Consider the following 27,444-nt stretch of genomic DNA (forward strand, 5'->3'; position numbering starts at 1 on the left):
GTGAGTCACCTCCACACACACATTTAACCTCCTTTGGTCAGGTTCCAGCAATTCACTGACAACTCCCTGACAATAAAATAATCATTAGAGAGATTGAAACAACACTGCACGCCGATCTGGAGGAGTCAAAGTGTCTTTGCACGGCGACAGAAGGGGGACGGACCATCAGTGGACTGTTAAAGATCACTAATGGAAGTACAGTTTAGAATAAACATCAGGCATCTTATCAGAGAATAGCGATGTATTTTCTGTAAGCAGTATACATCAAGTTCAAGTTATTTTTATTAGTCAAATGCACAACATGACAGGCAAAGCAGTCATAGCTGGCAATGAATTTTTTGTGTTCCAAGCTCTTCTTAACAATGCAAAAAAATAAATAAATAAATAAATAAATAATAATAATAAATAAATATATAAAATGAAATAAATAAATAAAATAAAATAAATAAAATGAAATAAATTAATTGATTAAATTAAATCCAAATAAAAAATAAAATAAAATAAAATAAAAATAAAATAAAATAAAATAAAATAAAATAAAATAAAATAAAATAAAATAAAATAAAATAAAATAAAATAAAATAAAATAAAATAAAATAAAATAAATTGAGCATGAAGCTTCATGATAAATTAAATCCAAATAAAAAATAAAATAAAATAAAAATAAAAATAAAATAAAATAAAATAAAATAAAATAAAATAAAATAAAATAAATTGAGCATGAAGCTTCATGTGTTAATTATTGTAAAGATCTGTTTTTGCCTTTATTAGACAGGAGAGCTGAAGAGAGACAGGAAGTCCCAGGAGGAGAGAGTGGGGTAAAATGGTAAATGGACTACAGCTTGTTTTTATTGAAAATAAAGTCACCTGAATCTGAACTGTGGGCCACATTCTGAACTTTGTAAAGGTAACCTTCTGTGTTGTGTTGGGTTACTTTTAAATGAAGCTGTGACACCGGTTCCTCATTTTGGACACAATAACCAATCAGCTAATCTAAAGGTTTCCCCTCAGCCAATCAGAGGCAGCGTGGGAGAGGAGGAGGCTGTTCCTTGACTGGTTGCCTGGTAACCGGACAAACAGTGTGTTACTAACTAACCGTGAGCATGCGGAAGGTTTGAATATTTAAATATTTACTCGTTATGTTTGTGACTTTAGGTGAAACATGTTATATATTTAATATTCTTCGTATAAAAACCTTCACTTATTAGACTTTTCTTTGTGTTTTAACTGTAAGATAATATCGTTAGAAGACGGAGTGTTTGTTTGTTTATGTGTCCGGTAGCGTAGCATATTTAGCATCTAGTTAACACCTGCGTGACTTCCGGTTTCGGCCTGGACGGTGTGTTTCTTCACATTCATTTTGTTTCTTCAAATATTTCGGTGTATTTATTGCCATAGATTTAAATAGTTGAAAACAAATTATTTGCCGGGGTTTCCAGAAGGTTCCTGTTCTGGTTGCCTGGTAACCGGACAACTAGATATTTAATCAGATCGCGTCACTTCCGTTTCAACTGAGAACCAACTCATTCTGTAATTTATTAGAAATGATCTATTTCTAATAATATAATAATAAAATTAATAGTATTGATAAATAATAGTTTCTAATAAATATGATGTATGATTAATATGTTATATAATTAATAATAGTTTCTAATAAACTAACTTTTAGACTTTTTTAAACTATGCAAACCAGAATAAAGTGATTTCTTAGACTGACTCCATTGTGACATTTTGTTGAGTTAGCATTCAACATTTGATGCCACCTTGTTTCTTGTTTTTTTTTGCCACTACTCGGTCTGGACAGTTCGTGTCTTTGTGTGTCTTCTTATAATTCGGTGTATTTTTTGCCTTAGTGGTAAAAAGATGAACATAAAGTCTTCGTTTCCAACTTTTACCAGGGTTGAAATCAGGTTTGGCTGCTCACTAATGTATTTAAATACATGATTAACATCACAACACTTATTTTTCCAGGGCTTCACACTTAAAGGTAGCAACAACCTGGTTGTTAACTCGGCTGCATTTCAAGACCACATCACACGCACCGTGCTGCGTCCACATTTCCCGCTCACTGACCCTTTGCTGAGAAGCAAAAGAAGAGAAGCAGCCAGAAATCCACAAGCAAGAGGAACAGCTGACCGCCGTCTACAGAGACCAGATCCTCAAAAAGAAGAAGAGAGAGAATATGTGCTGGATGCCGCTCTACCTCCTTTAACATTAGGTAAGTCAAACACTTTGAATGTGTGTTGGACTCAGTACCACGCTGTCTCTGGTTTGGGTCCACATCGTCTGAAGGATGGAGCATTGCTACAGTTTTCTTTATGAGGCCGTACTTCATACGCTGCCTTCTCATTTATGTTGTCTGCTGATTCCTGAATCTGTCAGCAGCTGCTGACTTCGATCTCAAGGACTCATCATGTTAGTCACTCCATCAACTCGCTCTGTCTTTGGTCAAAGAGCTTTCAGTGTGTTCGCTCCGTCGTCATGGTGACCTGCAGAGTCACCTTAAACTAGAGCCTTTAGTCAGCTTGGAAGATTTGAAAAGCAGGACAAAGGAACATTTAAAGACTGTATGTTTCGCTGCTTAAAGCTTGACATGTCTGTGTATCGTCTGTCTTTGTTATCTTTGAGGCTGCTGTCTTCGGTAGGACCTTCTTGTATCTCAACGAGAATATTTTCCTGGTAAAATAGAGGTTAAAAAAAAGTATCTTGTGCATTTATTTTTCTTCTTTTAGCACAGAAGTTGGGTTTGGTGGCCCGCCCTGCAGGAAGACTGACGGAGGATGAATGGAGGCAGGTGAAGGCGAGGTCTGTTCAACAAGGGGAGTCAGCGCAGCCCTGTGCAATATGCAAGGAGGACTTTCATCTACAGCCTCAGGTATTTCCCCAACACAGCAGCTACTTTTAAAGAGAAGAAGAAGAAGAAGATATCCTTTATTAAAACTCTGTTATTGAGACATGCTGCACAAACGCAGGCTGAAATACACAAACAGGATTCTATGGAAAAGCACTAATGAAGAGATGTCAGATTGGGGGGGGGGGGGGGGGGGGTGCACATGAAAGAGCAACAGAACAGTTGAAGGTCCGTTGCCTTGCTCACCTCTGCAGTGGTGCCAAGGATCAGAGTACTCACACTAGTCAAACAAACTGGACTTTAGGGGTGAAGCTTGCCTAATGTGAGTGCGCCCTTAGTCTGCACTGGGATTTGAACCGGCATCCCTCTGGTACCCGACCCCAAATATATAAAATAAATACACTATCTGAGAACTTTTTCTGTTTTTTTCATGTTTCCAATGATTTGTCCGTCCCTAGGGAAACCTGTGTATCCACACGAGCACACACACAAAGCACGCCCACATCCCCTCTCTCTCCCCCCCCCCCCCCTCCCCCTGCAGTTCCTGTATGTTCTAATCTGTGTAGACAACTGTACAAATTTACCCATACTGCCTTGGAACTCAACTGTGACGTGATGATGTAGCAATCAGTGTGTTACTGTGAGGGTCATTCAGTCTTTTACACCTTTCCAATCCCCCCTTTTGAGATGCCAATCTCCTCAAGAATGTGGGACTAGAATAGTCGGCCCTCACAAAGCACAGTTGCCATAGATGCACGTGTAAATATAAGTTTGACTCAGGGAGGGGGGGAAGTTAATTAGAGCCTGCTAACAAGGGAAAGTGACAGGAGAGAATCTTTGTTGATTTGCCATTTCCCTGCGAGCCTTCATATTGTAACGATGCGTTTGTGTGCTGCTGTCTTGTTGCATTCAAGCAATAATATGACTATTCATAAAAAACAAGCTTACAGCAGCAGATTCACTGAGTCAGAAGAATTACTTCTCATTATTTTATTACCAACTACGAATCAGGCAGGGTTTGAAAAAATAACACATGTTCTGTTTTTGTGTTTTTAACTTCTCTATTATGTGTTTTCGGCATTAAATGTAGTCGGTTGCCTTTTGACATTTCTCGATGCTCTGATTGAGCTCCTGGAAACTGTACCCTGCAGGGGGTCCTTTCACTGTTCACCGAGTGTGTTGGTCAGCCTGAAAAACAATGGGAAATCAATATGACCCCCCCCCCCCTCGCCGCCCGCCCGCCTCCCCTGGAGATCAGAGTAAACTGCTTTGTGTGCCTCCTTTCAGACGATAAAAGAGTCCCCCCTCACAGGTAGAGGACACTTTGGTCCTGGTCCCAGCCGGCCCACTGGGGGTCATGCTGACTCCCTCTATCCTCTGAGCAAATAACACTTAAGAGTAGATACACACATTCCTGAAAAAGGTGCATGAATACACACAGATTTAGCATGTCTGAAGGATCACATACACACACCACATGTGCACAGACTGTATACAACAAACAGACGACCAATACACATTCTGCATTGTCCTCTGCAGCGATGGTGACCCATGCAGTCGACCCGTAGAGCTGTGGATAGGTTTCCGTGCTTGCTCTTGTTTCATCTTATACAACCTTTGTTTCACATATATATCTGTGTGTCTATGTAGGTGTTGCTGTCCTGTTCTCATATTTTCCACCGAGCTTGTCTGCACGCCTTCGAGAGGTTTTCCTGTAAGAAGTGCTGCCCCATGTGTAGGAAGGAGCCGTATGAGACCCGGGTGATCCGCGATGCAGCGCGCCTCTTCAGACACCGCTGTGCCACCAGGTGCGTGCACTGAAAAACAGAAATGCATGACATAGATCGTGTTTCAATAAACACAGATTGCAGACATTCCCATCCTCAGAAACCCAGAACAAAACTTCATCACACAGTAAATAACGTACCATCCGGACTGTGAAGGGGCACGCGTCCCGTAACTCTATAAGTGTCACTATTTAGAGCAGAGATTCTCAAACTTTTTTGGCTTGTGTACCCCCTTTCAGTGTTTACCCCCAAGAACATTTTTCATCTTCCACCTCATTTTCGGCAACTGATTCGTTACCTCGTTTCAACAACCTGTTCATTTTTATCTTCATGGCTGCGCTCTTTTTAGCATGCGAACTTACCTGCTTGCTCGCTGAACAATTCAGGTCAACAGACGGAGGCCCTCTGGTTGAAGCGGCTCTGCACATAAAGCTAGATTATAAATGAATATTCTCAAGTTGAGAACAAATGCTGTTAATTAAGTCTTAAATCAGTGTATGGATTTTCCTTTAAATAATTAATTGGCTTGTTGTGATGCAACTTTTCTTACATTACATTTGTCACGTACCCCTTGCAGTACTCCCACATACCTCTAGGGGTACACGTACCCCCATTTGAGAAACACTGATTTAGAGACAGTAAATAGACCACTGTCGTTGTAAAGAACAAACAACCAGTTAATAATGTATTAATCACGACAGCGGGCACTCAGACATCCAACATCTTACTCGTGTGTCTGTTTGTCCACCTTGTGTCCCCGTGCATGAACTGTACCAGGTCAAAGTGCACCGAGCTTGAGCACAGATCGGAGCGCTCACACTAGTCAAACGATCTGGCCTTTAGGGGTGAAGCGTGCTTGGGCGCGGTATGGATTGCCTAGTGAGAACGCCCTGAATGTTTTTGGGTGTTGTCTCGGCCTTGCAGCGCTCTGGTCTCAGAGGTCTCTGTCTGCATGTGGCTGCTGTCTAAGCTGACTGGCTCTATTGTGTGTGTGCGTAGAATTCAAGCGTGCTGGCGAGGCTATGTGGCTCGAAAAAGGTACCGAAAGTTGAGCAAGTCTGTCTGTCCAAAAGATGAACGACTGAGACGCAAATTCTTTGAAGCAAAGGTGAGTGTGGATTTTTAACTTATTGATTAATTGTGATTGTTTAGATCGTAGTGAACACACAGAGGAGCTTATCGCTCAGTGACAAACGTCTCATCTTGAGCCCTGGGTTACAGGGACTCTCTGACCCCACTGCCAGCCGACACACACACACACACACACACACACACACACACACACGCAGACAACAACCACAAAAACACACACCTTCACCTGCTCTCACCCTCTCCTGCTTCTTTTGATGCTTTGTGAATCACAGACTGTTTGTCCAATAATGTGGAGAGTGTTTTGTGTTTGAGTCAAACAGTCTGGATCTTCCAGGGTCAACGTGAAAGCTTTATTTGGGACTGCTTTTACCTTCATCTGTCTCGATGTTTGATGTATGTGTGTGTGTGTGTGTGTGTGTGTGTGTGTGTGTGTGTTCTGTGTTCCTGGGTCGGACGGGTGAGGGTGAAGAGGTGGACCGGGTTGTCATTTTAGTCTTTGTTCTCAATTGCTATTTCAAAGCTATAAATCATGCAACGACTGGACTTGACGGAGGGATTATTTCCAAGTGGCCTCGAGTCGTTCCACTCTGAGGCTGTGATGCCTTCATGGTCGCTCTCAGGAAAAGGGAACATTGCCACCTAGTGAACCTCCCCCAACCAAAGTCCCAGATGACCAAAGACTAAGACCGGTCACCCTTTCCCTTTTCCCTTCACCACACATCCACCTTTTTTTATGCAGCTCTTGACACAATAGATGGACCCTGCTTTGAAATGCTCACAGCTCCGATACATAATGCTGTGTGTTAAGTTTCTTTAAGAACAGGACCTCTTCAGTCCCTGTGAGGATTGTTGTAATCATGCAGAGTGCCCCCCCTGCGCTTCACAGGCTGATTAAGCAGAAGTGACAAATGTGTGAGGGCCACACTTTTAATGTCTTTAAGGGTCCGGGCTTCCTACCCATCCCCCCCCCCCCCCCGTCCACTGTCCATCATCTGCCCTGAAAATGCAAACGTTTACATGTCTCATAAACAAAGACGCAGAATTTACAGAGCCAATTAACTGGTGTTCCGACACATTAAGGTCCGCATGTCCCCCGGTCCACACGCTGCGGGACGGAGTCATCGACGCTGTCAGTCACTTTACATTCACACCGTGTGATTCAGTGGTTTGTGGGTGGTCATCAGGTTGTCTCATGTCTTTTGTCACGCCGGGATGATCTTCAAGAGCTTTGAGCCGAGCAACACAGCGCTGACAAGTCTGACTGACTTGATTTTCAAGGGGAAGACTTATTTGCTTAGCTGACTGTAATGCAAACAGGCGTGTTAGTGCCGGGCTGGAACCTGTGTGAGACGAGGAAATCTATTCTTAGTTTTTTTTCCTTGTTGGAGCAGGAGGGCCATAAAGCATTTTTGTACCGCAGAGACACAGGTGTTCACTTCCACGTATCGGCCCCATTTTAGAAAATCCTATCAGCTTCTCCTGCTGCCCCAGCTTTCAATTTTTTACTCACTCTGGAGGTCCGACCCTGAGTCAACACATTAAGAGTGACACCACCGACACATAGATGGATTGCTATGAGATAACGCCTCCTCCTCCCCCCCTCTTCACCCTCCGTGTCTTCTCCCCTTCGACGTCTCCTGTGGAGCAAAGGCAAAGTTCAGAGGAGGCTGATCTGTTTGCCTTGACTGTCAGAAAGTCAGCCAGGCTCATAAAAGCCTCCATCCCGATGGTCAACAGTTGTTTAATTAGTGATAAAAGCCCCGCTGTAAAGCAATTCTGATGCTCCTGTCACAGGCCGAGGGAGGGGGGGCTTTGTGTTTGTGTGGGTGTGGGAGTAGGTGAGTCATAGATGGAGAAAAGGTGTACATGTGTGCAAGCAGGTGTTACATCATGTAAAGAAATCACTTTTCACAGATGTCGTTAAATTACCTGCACCTCGATTTCTAATGAATAATCAATGCAAAGATGACTTAACATTCCCATGTTTCAGGTTTTTAATTGTCAGGATATCGCTGCTTTTCTCTGTTTACTATAGACTGCTGTGGCTCAGTGGTAGAGAGTCGGTCGGGGGTTCGATCCCCAGCTTCCAACGTGTCCTTGGGAAAGACACTTAACCCCCGAGTTGCTCCTGCTGCTTTGTCTGTGGTGTTTGAATCTTTATGAGTAGGATTAGTCTGATCTTGGGCTGCACGGTTGTCTGCGTTTTAGCCTCACAGCGAGGAGGTTCCTGGTTAGAATCCCCGTCTGACAGGAGCCTCTCTGTGTGGAGTCTGCATGTTCTCCCAGTGCATGTGTGGGTTCTCTCCGGCTTCCTCCCACGGTCCAAACACATGCTCGTTAGGTTAACTGCTGACTCTCTGAACGTGAGTGTGGCTGTTTTTTTTTTTAAGATTTATTTTGGGCTTTTAATGCAGAGAGGACAGTGGATAGAGTCAGAAACCAGAGAGAGAGAGGACAGTGATAGAGTCAGAAACCAGAGAGAGAGAGAGGACAGTGGATAGAGTCTGAAACCAGGGAGAGAGAGAGGACAGTGATAGAGTCAGAAACCAGAGAGAGAGAGAGAGGACAGTGGATAGAGTCTGAAACCAGAGAGAGAGAGAGGACAGTGGATAGAGTCTGAAACCAGAGAGAGAGAGAGGACAGTGATAGAGTCAGAAACCAGAGAGAGAGAGGGAGGACAGTGGATAGAGTCTGAAACCAGAGAGAGAGAGAGGACAGTGGATAGAGTCAGAAACCAGAGAGAGAGAGAGGACAGTGATAGAGTCTGAAACCAGGGAGAGAGAGGGAGGACAGTGATAGAGTCTGAAACCAGGGAGAGAGAGGACAGTGGATAGAGTCTGAAACCAGAGAGAGAGCGGGGAATGACATGTGGAAAGAGGCCACGGGTGGAAGCGAACCCGGGCCTCCCGCTCGAGACGAGAGCCTCAATACATGGGACGCACACCCTAACCATTGCACCACCAGCGTGCCCCAATGTGTGGCTGGTTTTCTGTCTCTATGTCAGCCCTGTGATTGGCTGGTGAACAGTCCAGAGTGTAACCCCGCCTCTCGCCCAATGACAGCTGGGATCGACACCAGCACCCGCCGCCCCGAATGTGAAATGTGTTATAGATAATAGTTGGATCAGGGTTTGAGATAAACCTTTTTCGCTTACCTGCCACTGTGACTGCTGGATTCAAAAATATAATTTTTTAGCCGGCAGCTGTGATGTAATGATGACGGATAATATCAAATAAAGGCTCACAGTATTTAAGAAACAGGTTATCTTATGGAGGGAGATGTTTTCAACTGTTGAAGAAAATACTGACATGTTCTTTGTCTCGCTCATTCACAGAAAAAATGAACCGCAACTGAGAGGCAAGATAATCAATTTGTTGTGTTAAAGTATAACTCGCAGTATAAACTCTTCATCAGTCATCGGTGTGGGCAGGCAAGAGGTAGAGAGCGAGCAGGGAGACAGGGAGGCGTCTGATTGGTTCATCAGATTGGTACCTTGTGGCAGACATTGGTTGAATTTTTTAGACTTACAAACTGATACAGATGATGGATTCTCTTCATTCCTTTTTCAGAGAACACGAGTTATTAATTTCTGTCAGGACCTAAAGACAATTTACTCCAAAATCTTAAAAAGTGGATCTGGAGGAAAATGACCAACCCTGACTTTAAGTCTGGTGTGTGGTGAACAGGAAGCTGCTGTAACCAGTGTCAGGCCCGTTCATCTGTAACTTAACTTTTAATCATTTCCTGCATCGTAAAGTGAATGAAAACATATTGATAGTTAAATGATCTGCTCCTCTGTTGTTTCAGAGTGCTGTCAGGATGTGGCTGCTCCTCTCTGTTAAACGAGACAGTAAAGGGAAAATGTTGGAGCTATGCAGACAAGTGATGTGAAGGTGCTGACTGTAGCCTGAGGATACTGTGAAGGGTGTTTTCCACAATTATTTAATCGCCTTTAATCAATAAAAGAATCAAAATCAGCCGATGGATGGATCAGCTGCTGACACACATTAATGTAGTTTAATGATATCAGTCATTAAACTGAAGAAAGTACTCGTTTGCTCTCCAGAGGTTTCACCCGTCTGTCGCTTCAACCGTAGATGCAGTTTGCTCCGTTGTCATGGAGACGCTTCAGTTGTTCACCATTCGATTTTAATGACGACGTTGTTACACGGGGACATTTCTGTCAATTGGTCAACTGCACGGCGCTGTCGAGAAAAAAAAAACCTGCTTCTATAAATAGCTTTTTTTTTTTTCTAATGAAAATGTCTCGCAGACACAAAACGTCCACAATGCAGACATTAATCGTTGCTTAGCAACAGCTGCTGTAAATGGGAGAAGACATATTTCTGGGAGGACAGATACTCGTGACGTCTTTTGAAACCTGTCAATTTCAGAACAGGGAGGGCGACCGAGCGCTGCAACAAGTGGAGACGCCGCATTTTTGAAATGGATGATAAACGAGGCGGCAGAAGTCCAAGTTCAATCGGACGAAAACTAATAATAACATTTTTTTAACGGCTGAGATAAATGGCTTTGTTAGGTTTTAATCATTCACTTTGTGTTTGTGTTTTAAACGTCTCCGTCCTCACAGCACGTTTGGCGTTACAGACTGAACCTTTATTGTTTTAAAAGAACCACACTGTGGTCCATCTATCATCTCTCTCCTGAGACGCTCAACGTGTCACAGATGTGTGCATTTCCATGTCTCCCAGCACCATCACACTCTTTTTACTGGTTTCCATTAATCCTCTTTGGTAGTGGGAGACGTGACTGTATTGATCTGGCTGTTTAACAACTGCACCCTGTCACACACACACACACGCACACACACGCACACACGCGCACACACACACACACACAAGCCCTCGTCAAAAACACGACTCTATTGTGTATCTGAAAGACACATGGCGTCCTTTGTGCCACTAAAATGGTTTTTCCTCATTAGTTGCAGGAGTTGAATGACAGCTTTGTCCGATACTGTCACACCGACACGGAGGCTTTTCTGAGTGATATCAACCGCTCGTTGTCGTCGAGCAGGCGAGTGTTTCAGCAGCTGGAGAGGAGGAACGTCTCGGAACCCGGGGAGAACGACTGGGACCGGATACAGAGCCAGGTCAGCAGCGAGACGCACGTCAAGGCCCCCGTTTAAAAAAAATCTGTAATAATCCCAGTGTGATTCTTCTTTCTGGAAGCCTTGCCTTTTCCCTCGACATGTCGATGCCTGCACGGGGAAAACGACATCACAGCTGCTGTGCAGACGGCAAACATCTCTGCAGAGGTGATCAGTCACGTTCACCAGGTGAATGGAAACGAGGAACAATATTAATCCTGTGTTTACAAAAAAACACGGGACGGTCTAATAATGCACGGCAGGCTTTCCACTGAGAACACATTAAGATTTGATGTTCCATGAGGCGCCATTGTTTGCTTTCTTTGCAACAAGCATCGTTTCCATAAAGGGGGGCGGGGTGTGTGCAAAGGAGACGTCTTTTTCTTCTTTATCTTGTGGAATAAAGGTTGAATAAAGGCAGGAGTGGATCGAGTATTAAACAGTAAATTACCTTTCAACACGTACCTTGGTCCAAACTCTAGAGCGACATGCAGCTTGTTGTGAAACTCTGAACATTAAAGATGTCGGCCTCCAAACACAGGAAGCTGTATCTGTGCGTGATGATTTGTGTTCAGATGGATGTTCTCCACAGACACATGGAAATAACCCCCTAACCAACGCTCCACTTACCTCTGATTATGCAGACAGACCTCTATAAAGTAAATAAAGTGCAGTATTTTAAGGTATGTCTGTTTCAATCAACAGGTCGTCCAGAGAGAAGTCAGGGACTGCCCGATCTGCCTGACGCCACTGGGCAACCCGAGCCTCCCAGCCCAAAGGAGTACCTCCAACCCTGGCCGACACAGACCCACCGTGCTCTTGTCCTGTTCCCACATCTTCCACCAACCCTGTCTGGAGGCTTTCGAGGCTTTTACTGTCGACAGCAGACCCTCCTGCCCCCTGTGCAGATCCGCCTACCACAAAAAACTCATCTGAGCAGGTACAGCGATGTGGCGCTTTAAAAGCCCTTACATGCAGATGTAGTATTTGTAACTTCAGTCAACCTAACGACAGGCTGAGAGCTGGAGCTGAGGCGGGTTTTAAACCTCCTGACAAACCGTTACACCGCGCCCACCTGTCAATCAGGTCAGCTACACGCCTTATTGTGAATAACTCTTATCCTTCATCAAATCAAAACTGATGAGTCATCAAAACATTCACCCCCCGTACAGTGTGTGTCCATCCAGACATGAGCTAATCACACCTATTTGGTTTTTTGAACCAGGCTGTAAACATGTTCATCTCTGCTGTAAAAACAGGCTTTTTAGAATGGGTGTGTATGTGACTTCCTGTGCTTCTGCAGCCAGCCTCTAGTGGACACTCCAGGAACTGCAGGATTTTACACTTCAGCATCAGCTTCATTTTTAATACTGGAGGTTGTGGATGTAATTTTACAGAAAGATGGGTGATCTTGCTCAGGCATGAACCGAATGAAGGGATGTACCCGAGGAGTTTCTCTACTTTTATTTGCGAACACACAAAACATCAGAAATAATGAAACGTACATTTAGCAAACTGAGAAATCGTAAAAAATTAAATACATTCACAAAACATGTACCAAAAAATGACATGCAGAGACCAACAGACAGAAAAAAAAAGCTGCTTCACTTACAGCACAGGCCAACTCTCAACGTCCCCCAACACAGAGACGGACTGAGGAGACAACCACACGGGCCGCTGGGCCTGCTGCGGGGAGTGTGGCTCTCAAGTTCTATCAGCGGTGTGGTTTTCCTGCTAAGTACGAAGGAGCTGGTAGAAAAATCCACCAAAGCTGTTGGGGGTTAATTGAGCTCATTAAGATAAAAGTCTAAAAATGATACTTTCAACAGTTTAAGATCTTATTAGCCAATTTAAAAAGTTCCTCTTTTGGTCGTCCATATCACTTTGAGGCTATCTTTAGATTTCACAGTCTTAAATGTCACTAAAATAGCTGCAGAAACAGGAAACGAACAAAAACAAATGGAATTGAACACGACAGACAAGAAAATCCAGTTAATGTGGGAAAAAAAAAGTCTCCTTTGAAATGACATCTTTCAAAAATAGAAGCACGGTCGTCCGGTGTTTTAGGGATGGTTACCGGTTTGATTCGCCCTTTACGAGACATTCCCTGCTCTGATTTGTTTACCGGAAAAATTCAATTAACAGCACGGGCTTTTTTTGACTTCAGTCTATGAAATGACGTTACCTTTGTTTGGGGCGTCAATAGGAGACGTGTTTTTAATTATTTCCAAACACAACCAGTGCTTTTATGTATATATTTTTAAAGGTTTATTTTTGGGTCTTTTATGCATTTATTTTAGAGACAGTGGGGAATGACATTTTTGTGGTATCTGAGAAAACGCCTTCAAAAAAAGACGTGTGATTGAGAGCAGCACGTTGTTTACAAAGTCCAGTCAACGGCAGAACGCTCTGTAGTACAACTGTCCCTGTCCTAAGAAATTCAAAATGCAAACAAAAATGTCATCAGTTTCCTTACTTCCTTTTTCGTTCCCGTCACTTTAGCCCCCATTAAAACACACGACACCAATTACACCATACAATTAACAGCATTAGCATTAGCTAACTCAGGCTAATGAACGCGTCTCATAACGGATCCTCTCACCAGATAAGAGATACTGTGACAACATTCATTGTGTATGTTTGACCAGCTGGCTTTAGATGAGAACTTGTGGTGTACGGGAGATCACAGTGGAACTGTCTACACACACAGACACACACACACACACACACACAGACACACACACACAGACACACACACACAGACACAGACACACACAGGTACAAAGACGACCCTAACATGGAGCCTGCGAGACGCTTGTCATATAAGGCATTAAGGTGGTTCTAGAGACAAAGAAGGATGCAGCAACACGACAACACGCACACGGGGCCTGAGTCACTGAGTCTTAACAAAGTTTGTCAATCATTCATTCTGCATGTGAAGACTTCCACGTTTGCATTCCACTTCCAAAAATATGTACAACAAAATTCAGATAGCTTAGTGAGTCAGACCCTCAGAGGGCTCCAGGAGGGTCCCCATAATTTACACCCAAATAATGCAAAAGAGGTATGAAACACATTATTTACATGTAGATACAACATTTACAAGAAGACAACATTTGACCAGTTCTTCAGCGCCTTGGGAATTTAAAATAGATGGGGGTTTTATTGGGGGGGGGGGGTGGTAAGCAAAAATGTGATGACATTTCCTCACCATGTGCATAATTAAAGTTTAGGAGCACAGGATCAGCTCCAGCTGCAGCCCAGCTTCTAAAAGTGGACGTGAGGTGGACCTGACTTCCTCGTGGTTTCCCCATTTGGAGAGTAGCTCTACTCTAATCTCGAGCACCTAAAAAAAGTTCTTATCGTACTCCGTACAATCGAATGACATCATCGATTAAGTTAAAGCGCACTTGAGTAAAGCCAAATCAAAAGACAGACGACAGCACGAGTGTTTAAAGTGTGAGGCCGGTCGGGAACAACGGCGTTAATGCATATCGAGTGAGTTGTATTGCAGAAGTGAAACAATGACTTTCATGCTTCATGAGCATTTTTTGTTTCCACATTTTTTAAGCTTCAACAAATCATCATTCCTGTCTCAGTTCACATCACAATCAGAACTGTAGCTGGACGTTTAAAAACAAGTCTTAACGGAATAGTCTGTGCTGCATGGAGAGGAAGAGCAGGACGTAGAAGAGAATCGTTTCACCAGCTTCTGTCAAAGAAACAGGAAGTAAAGCTGGGGGGGGTGGGAGAGCGCACCCTGAAGCAAGAGATGGGTGGTTTAATGTCACAGTCAACGTTTGAGGTCAACATCAAGGTCACTGCAGTGATGCCAGGCTTCATCCCTGGCTCTGTCCCAGCCTCCATCCCAGACGCAGAGGATGGAATGTCACGAAGCTAAATTGCTCTCGGCCCTCCATTTGCAGCATCCGGCAGACGCTGCCCGGGTTTATTAAGTTCCTTCCAATCCCTTTCACCTTTCAGCAGTCAGGCGGTACTGTCGAAATCTCCCTTTGGCTGTGCTAAGGTGTGTGGAGACGTGCATGTGTGTGTGTGCTGATCTATCGTCCCTTTCACAGAGTTTTCTGATGCCCATTGGCCGAGAGCTTCCCGGATTCAGGGTCTGTGGGGCTGTTTGACAGTTGCAATTTATCCAGACCTGGGCAGGAGGAGATAAGGGAGAGAAATCTCATTACACAGCCTCAGACTTTCACTTAGACAGAGGTATTGATGTGCTTTTTTTTTTCTTTTTCTAACGCTATCCTATGCTGTGTATCAAACACCCGGGGCCTGTCACCACAAGCCTGTGAGACTAGCCCCATCCTCTGTCACATGTCAGTCCTGCAGCACATTGCATCTCGCTAACATTTCTTCCATTTTCTCGCTCGAGGTCGTGCTGTCAGAGGAATGAACGCGATCGCCCTTCCCGACCCCGGAGAAGGTCGATGATGTCAGTGTCTGAACTCACCTTTTGGTGTTATGAAATTAGGAGGAGTTGTCATTAAATAGATTTCTTTACCTTTTATAAAACATCTGGCAGAGAATGAGCAGGACTGAAATATGGATCTAATCAACAGTCAGAACAAGTGAAAAAAAACCACGGATCAATTTACCAAGGGCCTTTAGAAGCTCCTCCCTTATCGCTGAGGTGAACGTCCTCACAAGGCAGAGTGTTGTCACGACGGCGAACAGCAGGTTGTATGAAAGGACGATGTAAAAGTTTCCCAGCCAATTAAATCTCCCAAAGTCTCCCAAGAGATCAAACCTGGTGATACCTGAGTGAGTGAGAGAGAGAGAGAGAGAGAGAGAGAGAGAGAGAGAGAAACAATAAGCAGATCGACTCTTTTTGGATTCTGACAACAACAGAAAACTCTTTACAGCTGTTTTCTCAGATGCACTCCTGAAAATAGTGAGATCACTTCAGGAGGACTGCTCCAGAGATTCTCCTGATCTGGCTGTTCACACATGCACCTCACAGCTGGAGATTATCTCTGTCAGACAGAAGGGGGGCGGGAGGGGGGTCTCAGAGTCAACAGAGTCCTCTACACGATGCTATAATGACAATATTTGTCTTTCTATCAATGCTACGTGTAGTTGAACAGAATCTCAATCTGAACTAAAGAGTGGAGAACAACGTACTGGAGAACAGGAAACATGCAGCAGGTGAAGATTGTTCCCTGGATGACTTAAAAGAATGGCTCGCTAAGTATAGCAGCAGCAGAGGTGTGCAGGTGGACTTCATGTCTCCCTCAGGATCTTCAGACAGAGAAAAAGGAGGTTTTCTTTGCAGAATCCTCGCCGCTCTACGTAGCAACACCGCTTTCAAACCAGCCTTCTCAGCTGATTGAATGCTGCAGGGGGAAGCCATCAGCGCCTCGTTCTCCTGTTAACGCTTCAGGCTTCAACCGCAAGGATCGACTGTGACCTCCAATTATGAAGTTATACAGAGATGTAATTCAGCTTCCACTAACCTGATGTGTACAATTGTGGTTGATACCGCTAATGGTGTTAAAATCATTTTGCATGCAAAGGGAGCACTATGTTAAATCTATGCAACCACAACTTTGTACATGCAGAAATGATCTGGAGACGTGGCACTTCACTTTCTACTTCTCTGGTAACATCTTCACAACCTCTGTCGTCAATTAGACCGTCCAATCGATTCAGTGTCTGCAGAGATGTATTTACAGCCGCAGTAAGCAGTTTGCGAGCATCGAGGACCCTTTAACAAAATTGCCTGTGAAGAGCCAGGGAGAGATATGATGGAGACCCCAGTCGATACAGCTGGCCACTGTGGTCTGACTACATCCATTTCTAATGCCCGGGGTTTTGATCTCGGTTTGGTAATCGGACAAAATCTAATTGGGGGGGGTAAAAAGATGCTTGACATTTGGAATAGCAGGCTAACAGTAGAAGGGCTGGATACACGAGCCCTCAGTTAGTCATACATCCGAGAAGCACATAAGGCTCAGTGAGATTATTTTGTCTGTATGTGAGGAACACCAGCTCCAAGTCACAATACCAAAGGCCATTATTCACGACTCAGCATGGGTCGATAAACAATACAGAGTTCCAAAAACATCCCTATGTAAGTTTTAGTATGTCAACTTTTTACATGCACAGTTATCACTGAGTCCATTATTCACTGTCTTAACGTTTAGCTTTGGGCCTCTGCCTGAGAGAAGGTAGTCTCTGTGTTCTCTATGAAGCTCCAGGTAAAGCAGAGAGGAGCTGCAGGTGATAATTCTCTGAGGGTTAATCACTTAAAGGTCCACTCAGTGAGATGTGTAGAGAGTGAGATGATAAAGGTATCTTACTATCTGATCATTAAGGAAACATGCTATGTTGAAGTGCTGGCTTCTCTGACAACAATGCAGCAGCCAGTATGTCCTCCTTCTAACTTTAGATTCTGGTCCTGAATGCTCCGGATTTGTTTGGACCAGAGAAGGTAGGCGGTTTTAAGACAGCCACATTTACGTGTTGCTCCTTTAAAGTGACCTCTTTCACACCCAAGCGTTGTTTTTCTTGTCATGGGAATGATTAAAATATAGAAACTTGGAAGAGCTGATTTAAACTATAACACCAAATGTATATTCTAGGCTTCAGACCTGCACTAGAGGCACTAGAAAAAAAAGTTTTTCATTCCTACAATTCACAATGTTTTGAGGTTAACAACTCAACTTTGGAAACACACTTTAGCTTAAACACAGATTTTCTATGTTTTAAACGTCTGTGTAAAAAGTGATGATTTCACAGCTTCAGACAGACTTCATGTCTCTGTCTCCCTGTCCTCTTGCACAATTCATGTTTCCCACACTGACACACACAAAACACAGCAGTACACAAATACCTTTTCTTGTCTCTTAACATCTCACTTCGTCACACTCAACTCTCTGTACGTCTTTCTTCTTCTCTGGAAGGCCTTTTTTCTTCTCTTCAACTCTGTCTCATGCATTTATTCCTTTTTATCTATTCAGCGTCACAAAGCAGAACCTGTTGATATTTTGTAAAGCCCCCAATGAGTCACTGTATGCTCACTGCGTCCTCTTTTCCCACTCTGTTGGTCTCACACGCACACACACGCACACACGCACACACACACACACACACACACAGCTATTTGAACAGCTGTGCTCTGAACTCTGCATGTTTATTAGTCCCATTGTGATGCTGCTTCTCCTGTCATTTTTACCCCTTCACCCTCTCTCTGTGTCACTATGGGAAACTATTCAACCAGCTAGCGCTAATGATCTCCTGTTGGTGGCAGCACTGACAAAATGTTGTGGAGGGGGAGCATATCTTCTGTCCAGTTGTTGGTGGTGAGGTTGTTATGAAATCCTTCTTGCTGGGGTCAGATAAGATCGATACCGCTCTTTTGTCCTATGGGTAAACATAGGGCTACAGCAAATTAGCTTAGCATAGCACAAGCCTTAAAACCGGGGATGAGGATAGCCTGGCTCCATCCAGAAGCGCCTACAAGCAATTCAAGAGATAATTAACACTAACCTGAAAATCCAGAATATAAGTCACACTGGTATAAGACTGTTTTAGGGGGTCTCAGGTTGGTGGTCAGGCTAAGATGTTTTCCTTGTTCCCTGTCTTTATGCTAAGCTAAATGCTCTCACATTAGCTTCATATTTAGCTTATTCTCCCAACGAGAAGGAGAAAAAGCCTATTTAACAAAACTTCAGTATTGCTGTGAACATTTAATGAGTGCACACAGGCTTGGTGTGAATTGGTACATACGCACGTTAACACCTGTACTCACCCAGAGTTCTGGACATCACCGGCAGGGCTGAACTCAGGACCAAGATGGACACACAGCAACCAATGATCTACAAATAAGAATATGAGATGAGATGAGATTCAACTTTATTGTCATTACACATATACAAGTATAGAGTAACGAAATGAGGTTTGGCATCTCACCAGAAGTGCAAATAAGCAGAAAGTGCAAGAGTCTGTGCTATGTACAGTAATTCAACTTCAACAGAATATCAAACTTCAGCTTCTGTATCTTTATAATGTACAGGTTTATGTAAAGGGAGAAAACTGTGAGGCGTGGAGGAGAAAGCTAAAATGTGGCCACACATATGCACCGAGCACTCGATGTTAAATTGGCCCAACATATTGTACAATTAGTCGCTCTGAAGTTGCTCATTACCAGGTTTTCTCTGTTGTCCTTTCAAGCCCTTTCACTGGAGCGTCATGGCTAGTTAACAAGCCTCACCACTCCCAAACTCATTACCAAGTGAATGGGTGCTACTATGGGCCAAAGAGAGCACACATCCTCCACTCCCCCCTCCCCCAAAAAACCCCACTCTCCCTCTGATGTACAAGACAGGGGGGCTTGCACTTTGCCGGTGTTTGCGCAACACACAAACAAATATTGGACAGATCAACTAAAGCCATTGAGGGTCCCCGAGGAAAACATTAGTGAGCAGTAGGAGCTCTGACTACAGAGGAAGGCGGGGGGACAGAAGAGGAATTAAGGAGGAAACACAGGGGGTCCCCGAGCACCTCAGCATCTCAGGAAGAGTCTCAGCACCCTTGCCCCCACTTCACCCGACACTCTCCCTCCTTCCCAGCCTTACCGTTGTCATGGTCGTGTCATCCTTCCTGGGCGTGAGGATCTCAAAGACTCGCAGGCTGTAGAAGCCGACGACAGAGGACACCATCAAGTAGCTGTTCAGAAAATCAATCAAGGACCAACAACACTTCTGTGCACAGCAGCTTCACTGACTCTGCACCTTTTCAGCTACCATAAAAGGTGACGAAACAGCACATCTTGTGTTCCGGAAGGTGTCCAGCTTAACTATGTCCTGGGTAAACAAAGCTGCCCTGACAATGTTGCTCTTGGCCATGGAGCATGCTACTTCGGCCACAGACAAAGGAAGGAGGAGGAGGGTGGGGGTCACTGAAAGGATACAACATGAGGATGATCTCTAGCGCTGCCTGAGCCACGCCAAATGTGGAAAGAGAGGTGTTCCCAATGCCTCGATCCTGGAAGACACAAGACAGAAAAACGAGGTAATTCAATGTCATCACACACCAACCTTATATAAACACATCACAAATAAAGAAGGGAAGATGGGAAACGACAGCACTCCAGTTGGCTGCACACACACATGCAATTACAGAAATCCTGCAAAGTAAGCGCGCCGTGCACGAAGAATTTCCCCCACTTGAGAGACAGAATCAAATTGGCTGAGCAATGAATGGAACAAGATGAAAGAGGCTCTTTTCAAATCACTGTCGATCATACAATATGTGAACAGGTGTTCAAACAAAAACGGCACATTGCTTACGGTAAGGAGAGTGCACGGGCTGAAAGCAAGCCAAAAACATAAAAACAACAAAACAAATACTTCAGCAAACACACAAGGTGAATAACCCTCCTCCCCACACCCCCTCCGCCCCCTAAACCTCAGAGACCTTTGGAAACTAGAGCAGGAAAAACACATACATCTCCATACGCTGCACATACCAAGCATCTGTGTCGTCAAGTGATTCATATTTGCTTTGTCGGCCTTGGCACTAGTGTTGATCCTCTCAGGGATCAGGGTGTTGTACGGGGCACATTCAGAACTTAAGACCTCACAGAGTTCACTTCTAGAGGTTTAAGTTTATTGTAAAATGCAAACAAGTGAATGCTGCAAATTCAGCTTTTGTAGAGAGGTATTCATAAGGATTAAGTTTATCTGATGACGAGTGCAGTCTTTTAAAAATCAATCCTCTCCGAGATCACTTGTACATAACTCCATGTATTTGAACAGCACTGCAGTTCAAACACAGCACTTCACCATGACATCGAGGTACCGTGCCTGATTACAGTTTATTACTTTACCTGCAGAAACAATCCAGAGTATATTTTTAAACACAGATTTGGTTTATTATTTGATGGGTGTTTTTTTTTAGTACCTTTCCTGAGTGTGCTAACTTGATTTGTTTTGTCAAAGAGCCTGAAGAAAAAAGGAAAGCCTGGCAGGTTGTTTCATGCCTTTTTATGCAACTGTCATTCTGGGAGCTTACTGCAGAGCCATGGTGCAGTGCTCTTTCTCTCTTACAAGGGGAATTAGCAGACAGCATCTGATGTAATTTATTAATGGAGGGAGGGCGGGCGGGCGGCCGTGCATTAAGATTGTGTGTATGTGCGCACTGGCAGTATGTGCATATGCACGCGCTTTGGACAGCTAGCTCTCACATCGCGCCCTCTTTCAACTCTTACTTTTCATTCCAGTAGCAGAAGGAGTGACGGAGTGTGTGTTTGTGTGTGTCAGAGAGAGGGAGGGGGGCTGGAACGTTAATCTGTGCTGCCTGCCGTAGCTCTTTAAGCAGACATGTTGCATTTGTTTCACCTAGCAGCAATACCTGTGCAGCAATACCTCCCTTTAATTTGTATTTATTTAGTTTCTCTTTTTCGTTTTTTGAAATGCTTACTGGCCTCCTCTGAAGATGAGATTCACTTATAAAGAGAGGGAGGGGTGGAAGGAAGGAAGATTTTTTTATTGACTTATTTATTTTGTCTCTCGATTTTCTATTTATTTAACACAATCTCTGCCCCCCCACACATAAAGGCGCACGCACTCCAAACACACACACTTAAGTGTTAACACATATTGTCTCATCTCCCACATAGTACTGCTCTGCTCGTCCCGTACTGTTCTGCATCACTTAATAAAAAATAAACGGTGCAGTGGCAAGGCCATCAGTGTTGTACTAACATTCAAGCCTACGCTTCCCGCCCGTCCTGACTTCAGGTGAGTTAGTAAATGCAACGTCATGCTCTTTAAACGTAGAAAACAAGCGGAGCTGATAGATGTGTTTTATCTTACGTTCTTTAACAGCACAAATCTGAGGAGCTGCCATAAAAACAAAGGCTATAAGATATATAGAGGGACTAATAAATTCAGAGTTCTGAAAGTGGGAACAACTGTACAACAACCAATTCTTAATCCCGGGTAGATAATTAAAGAAGGATGAGGATTCTTTATTCTGTTGCTCTGATAGTTGCGGGTAATATCACAATAGACACATTTCTCTCTGCATCTCCACCCAAACTGCTTCTACATCTTTAAACATGAAAGTAAACAGAGATGAGAATAAAAGGTGAGTTATGCTCTTAAAAAGGAGTCCCAGTGGTACAGTCATTCTCTCGTCAGGACCCTCCTGTCCAATGGTTCCCTCATTTCAGGACCAAGTTTCTGCTGATTAGTTCTGAATTAGTGTCTGCAGTGTAACGACAATGATGAGATATGTGAACCAAAATGGAATCCAAGCTTTTCTTCAAGTTCTGCAGTCGGTAAGGTTTTAAAATTAATTTAGAAAATCTGTCATGGCAAGACTGGAACTCGCTTAAAAAGTTAAAAGGTCATATCAGAAGTATGCATGCCTGGGAACACTTGAAGGTGATGCTATGCAACATGTTTAGAGAAGGGCAACTTTAGTGAGGTCCGAATTGTGCTCCTGTTGTGGCCTTTTGTTGATTTTACAGTGTCAAGCGTGGCGGCTACCAAAGAGAAGGGCCTGCAGTAACTATTTTATTGGTTCCTCTTAGTGCTTGATCATCAAGCTGTAAAACAACATGTCCTTTGACAGAGGCTTCTCCAGTTCACCTCCTCCTTCTCTGATCCTTGCATTCTCTTTCCAATCCACCTGCTCCTCTTCCTCTTCATCATCCTTCCTCTGCACAGTGTGCTGAGCACTACTGCAGGATACTTGGAGGGAAGGGAAGACAAACATTGACAGGGCACTTCTATTCAGCTCCCCCCCCCACAACAATCAGCTCATCAGGGCTTCATTTGACTTTCCCACAGTCTGAGTCTCTTCGCACCATCAGTGCTTCCTCCAGACCTCAGAACAGCCGCTCTCTGTACTATCACTTTCTCTCCTCTGTGCTTATCTCTTTACAGACAGTTTGTAGGTAGCTGTGGGGGGATTTCTGTGCTCCAGGGGCAGAGCGATTCAGTGTTGGAGGCTGGGGTTAATCGGGCTGGATAGATAGATGGATATCATATCAGTATCGATTGTTTTGGAGGACGAGACCTTCCCCCCCTCCTCCCCCTCCCATCGTAGCGCTGTGAGATCAGAGGTGTGGCATCCATCCAGCTCACAAACGCGTAAACCATTTAGTGGGGCCATACTGTCAGGGAGGACAGATTCAAGCTGCATGACAAGTGTAATTTGGGGGATTTTCTGCAATGTGTCATGCCAAAGAAAACATCTCTGCTCAATAAAATAATTGGAATGTCGAAGGCAGCTCTGTCAGATGCCCGCGAGACGAGAAATGGAATGAGGGAGAAATAGGATACATTATGTTTCCCTGCTCTCAGACAAGAATGCAACCACAAACGCACACACACATGCAAGCACACGCGCGCACAAACACACACACACAGACATGGTCCTCTGTCACAGCAGAGAAGAGATGAGATGAGATAAGGAGAGCTTAAAACACATTGCATGTTAGGCGGAGATGAGAATCTCTGTGAGTGTGGCTCACAGTGAGAGCCCTTCACCTGGCCCTGTGTGCTGCTGCAGGAGGGAGCAGAAGCAGCTTATTCACACTGTGGCCAGCAGACACGTAGTTAGCTCATTGAATCCGCAGACGGCTGTGAAATGACTTTCAATGAGCTTCCAAAACAAAACCAGGGGAACAAGGTTTGAGCCCGATTAACATCTGGTCGGGCCTTTTATTCCATCACGCATCTGGGCATATCCGGAATTTGATTGTCAACGACAGGAACATGGAAGGTCTGATAGGCAAGCTTCAGAGCAGTTTACATTCTGTGTGTGTGTGTGTGTGTGTGTGTGTGTGTGTGTGTGTGTGTGTGTGTGTGTGTGGTTTAGGCTTACTGTGGATCCCTTGGGCATGGCAGTCTCATCCACCAGAAGGTAGAGGATATTAAATGCCACCATAAGAACAGAGATTGTCTGCAGACAGAGAGGAAGATAAAGATTTGTTTACACATGACATGGATATAAAAAAGATTGATGAAATCCACAAAGTATCCAACATCATGATATGATTGAATTGTGGGGGCCTTGCTGATCCTTAAGTATGGTAATGCATAATAACCACCTTGTGATTGTAAACTGTTCCACATTAAGCCTTGCAAAGCCTGAACAATGTGGGGGTTGTTTGGTGCACGTGCCATGCCTCTCACATGGCCTTTTTACGCCTTATACAACGATATCAGACGGCATAAACAGTGTTCCCACACTATAATCTGTTGAAAATCACAGTTGTTGCAGGTGGCTATTCAGCATTGTCTTAAACAGCTATTAAACAAAAGAAGTTTCCACACCCAGGCGACGTGGGGAAGCTGAGTGAGGATGGGGTTTGAGGTGTAGGGTGTTAGTCCCCCTGGCCACCTGCCAGGCTGAACGCGCCATCAGTAAACAGTTTGGGCTTAATGATAGGTCACTCACCGTTCCTGAGAGCAGGATCAGCATCACTATGGGATACAGCAAGTTCTTCTCCCAACCTGATGCTTTCTTTCTTCTCTCTGAGAATCAAAATGTGACGTTAATTAGGCTCAAGAAATTTACGACAACCAACTTTTTAATAACAAGAATGAAAGACGAGCTAAATGGCCCTTTACAAACCACTTTCTACTGTTGGTTAATTAATACGCTCATCAAAGACGACCACAAGCCCTCTGGCTTTATTTACCCCAGTTGTACAGGTGGGTTTGGTAAAACCTATCACGAATGTGTGTCTCAAACACAATCACCCCCCCCCCGCCCTCCCCCCCCCCCTCCCTCCTCCTCGCCTTCAGGTTACATCTATTTCATAACTTTTAGAAATGATGCTCTTCCTCTGTAATTAAACACACTCATTACTGCCTTAATAAATCCTGGATACAAAGAAAGACTAGGATATTAATTCTGTCAATGATATGTTGGTCAGATTGTGAGTGTGTGTGTGTGTGTGTGTGTGTGTGTGTGTGTGTGTGTGTGTGTGTGTGTGTGGTGGGAAACTAATGTGTGTCGTTCTTCCCAACCAGATGAAAGTTTGACTTTATATCTAACTTTAACAGCTCATCAGTCATGTTTGTAGACACTGCTGACAGACTGTACTATGAACTGACTGCACTTTATTTTCTGTTATGGTCATCCGTAGCCCCCCCCCCCCCACGTACTATGTGTATCTGTCTGCCCTCCAGTCCTTGCCATATTGACTTTCTTTCTCCATTTCCAACCTTGTTAGTCCTCTTTATTCTCAAAGTGCACCCACCCTGCTTGCCCAAGAAGTTTGCCAAGTGCACTTTATATGCACCATCCTTCTAAATTAATGACATCACTAAAAGGCTTGCTACAATATAAAGTTTGCATCTTTTCCAATATCCTAAGTGCCTTTGTGCCCCCCTCCCCCCCACCCTCTCCCCTCCACCCTCCCCCAATTCTACTCCCCAAAAGGCTCAGGCCTCATTTATAATATCCTAAAATGGATGGAAAATTATCAGGCAGTTCTGGTCTAGGTCCAAATTAAGAAATTAAGGCAGACGGGAAGAAAGCAGCCGGCTGTCAGCAATATGTAAAAAGCAAACTTCTTGGCATTTATTTCCACGGCAATTTAGAGTCTTTCAGAGAAATAATTCAGCCCTGTCACACAATACAAATACTTACCCAATTTATTCCTCTGATTCCTGATATTGTCCAGTTCTTTGATGAGCTGGTGAGCAAAGCTTCCTCGAGTGTAAGTGTAAGTAGATGCTCCTGCAGAAACAGAAACAATTGAAGGTAATGAAAAGTGTGGCATGACCACGTTTTCTCAAGACTGCTAGAAAGTCTAATAAGTGTCAAATAAAAGATCAAAATGGTTAAAAAGTAGATTTAATATTCTTTTAAACAGGTAAGCACCACATTTTGCATATATTAAAGAAGCAATATGTAACTCTGACACCTAGTGTTTAAAATGAGTACTGCAGCCTACATTCTAAACATCATACAGAGTTGTCTCCCGCCCCCTCCTCTCTAGAGTCACCATGTGGTGGACTCTGAAGCTTCAGTGTTTATCCAGCTCTGCATGGGTCTGTAAACCTTTCTGTGTTCTAACCTCTCTCCATTTTTCAAAAGCATCTCCAATATTGATCCTAGTTTGAGCACGTTTCTGCTCGTGGAGCTTATTAGAAACATGCAGAGGCTTTTTAGGTCGGGTACAATCACTTCTATCTGAACCACTTCTCTTGACCGCTTCCATCGCTGCAACACCTGTTGACCTGATAACTGCTCTCATATCTGGCAAACCGAGGGGCGTCCAAAACGGCCGTGTGGAGGGGGGTCTTAAAAGCGCCTACCTTCTCTGGTCCAAACAAATCCGGAGCATTCAGGAGCAGAATCTAAAGTTAGAAGGAGGACATACTGGCTGCTGCATTGTTGTCAGAGAAGCCAGCACTTCAACATAGCATGTTTCCTTAATGATCAGATAGTAAGATACCTTTATCATCTCACTCACTACACAGCTCACTGATTGGACCTTTAACTATTTCTGTCAGAGCACTTAAACTTTTGTAAACTGTATTTTCACCTGATCCATCTAATCAGAAAGAAAAAAAATCATGAGATAATGACATGTCAAGAGCATTTTACATTTTCACTGTGTTTGTCTAATGGTATTTGACTCATCTTTATTAAGAAATCCCATCAAAACAAGCGATCCCTCTTCGAACATAACGAATGTGATCTCAAACAAGTTAAAATAATCTCTTGTGTCAGGAGCTGTCTCGCACATGCCACAACTGGTTGAGCGAGCTGTAGAAGACAGCAAGGGATTCTCCAGGAAAACCGCAGGGCCGGCTCATTTAAGGCTAATTTATCTATTTTACTGTGTTTTCCTTCCAGGTTGACGCACCAGCGTAAAGGACCCCTGGAGCCAAAGTGGAAGAGTATCCATTTGCATCCCCTGGGGTGATTGACAGATCAAGACCAATTAGTTCAGTGTTACACCGTTACTAGCGTGCAATAAAAATACCATCTTTCATCTTTGTTACAGGAGCAAAGAATCAATCACTTTGATCAAACCGGTTTCTTCCCTGTGTTATTACGACACGCCCTGTCTGGATGGCTTTAAGTAGGCAACTGAGGAGAGAAAGACAGGGAGAGAGTGAACAGTGCGTCTGTGCCCTCGCAGATACCTGTCCCGGGATCTAAAGAGGGGAAAGTTTGAACCCTCCGAGCAAAGGCAGTCACAACAAAACAGGAAATGTCATGGACAGTTCAAGCGCTCTTTTTCTCCAGAGACTAACTGAACCCAGCCTCAGGGAAGCCAAACCTGCTCAGTTGCAAGTAAACTAATCCATCACCTCTGTGCATAACATATCCAAACACTGCTCTAAACTGATAAATCATTGATCACATGAATGTCTGGTTTGTAAAAGTCATAAAAAACTAGCAGAACTAACAAAAGAACAAAGAATAATATCACTTGTGTCAGGCTGCAGAGCGAAACAGCTTGACTACAACTGCAGTATCTACGATGACATCACTCCTCCAGACTGAAGTTAAATATATCCTTCTCTGCTTCTGCTGGCAGCATCAAGTACAGGACTGAATTACAGCGAGGCAGAGATGCTGAGTGAGGCTTCTGGCAGCCAGGACGG

General features: G+C 43.9%; 2 protein-coding genes across 2 annotated transcripts in view; one reads left to right on the top strand and one right to left on the bottom strand.

Annotated features, from left to right (window-relative positions):
- Positions 1-1,103: 1,103 nt before the first annotated feature.
- On the top strand, positions 1,104-26,817 carry rnf32 (ring finger protein 32). Its single transcript, XM_065949148.1, has 8 exons — positions 1,104-1,112; positions 1,972-2,218; positions 2,733-2,875; positions 4,502-4,659; positions 5,638-5,746; positions 10,676-10,843; positions 11,546-11,780; positions 26,687-26,817. The coding sequence occupies exons 1-7, from the start codon at positions 1,104-1,106 to the stop codon at positions 11,774-11,776; spliced, it is 1,065 nt and encodes a 354-aa protein (XP_065805220.1). The 3' UTR covers positions 11,777-11,780; positions 26,687-26,817.
- lmbr1 (limb development membrane protein 1) overlaps positions 12,290-27,444 on the bottom strand; it is a 37,429-nt gene continuing 22,274 nt past the window's right edge. Inside the window, exons 10-17 of the mRNA XM_020652081.2 lie at positions 25,472-25,561; positions 24,272-24,348; positions 23,696-23,773; positions 19,770-19,843; positions 19,435-19,525; positions 18,609-18,675; positions 15,454-15,615; positions 12,290-14,999 (exon numbers count right to left, since the gene is read on the bottom strand). Of these exons, the coding sequence (XP_020507737.1) occupies positions 14,914-14,999; positions 15,454-15,615; positions 18,609-18,675; positions 19,435-19,525; positions 19,770-19,843; positions 23,696-23,773; positions 24,272-24,348; positions 25,472-25,561 (725 nt within the window). The 3' untranslated portion in view covers positions 12,290-14,913. The remainder of the gene's footprint in view (positions 15,000-15,453; positions 15,616-18,608; positions 18,676-19,434; positions 19,526-19,769; positions 19,844-23,695; positions 23,774-24,271; positions 24,349-25,471; positions 25,562-27,444) is intronic.

This window comes from Labrus bergylta, chromosome 20 (genome assembly GCF_963930695.1).
Source record: "Labrus bergylta chromosome 20, fLabBer1.1, whole genome shotgun sequence".
Taxonomy (NCBI): domain Eukaryota; kingdom Metazoa; phylum Chordata; class Actinopteri; order Labriformes; family Labridae; genus Labrus; species Labrus bergylta.

Excerpts from the sequence above, each read along its gene's own strand:
- rnf32 (XM_065949148.1), top strand. Across the intron at positions 2,219-2,732 it reads TCTACCTCCTTTAACATTAG|CACAGAAGTTGGGTTTGGTG; the intron begins GTAAGTCAAACA and ends TTCTTCTTTTAG. Across the intron at positions 10,844-11,545 it reads GGGACCGGATACAGAGCCAG|GTCGTCCAGAGAGAAGTCAG; the intron begins GTCAGCAGCGAG and ends TTCAATCAACAG.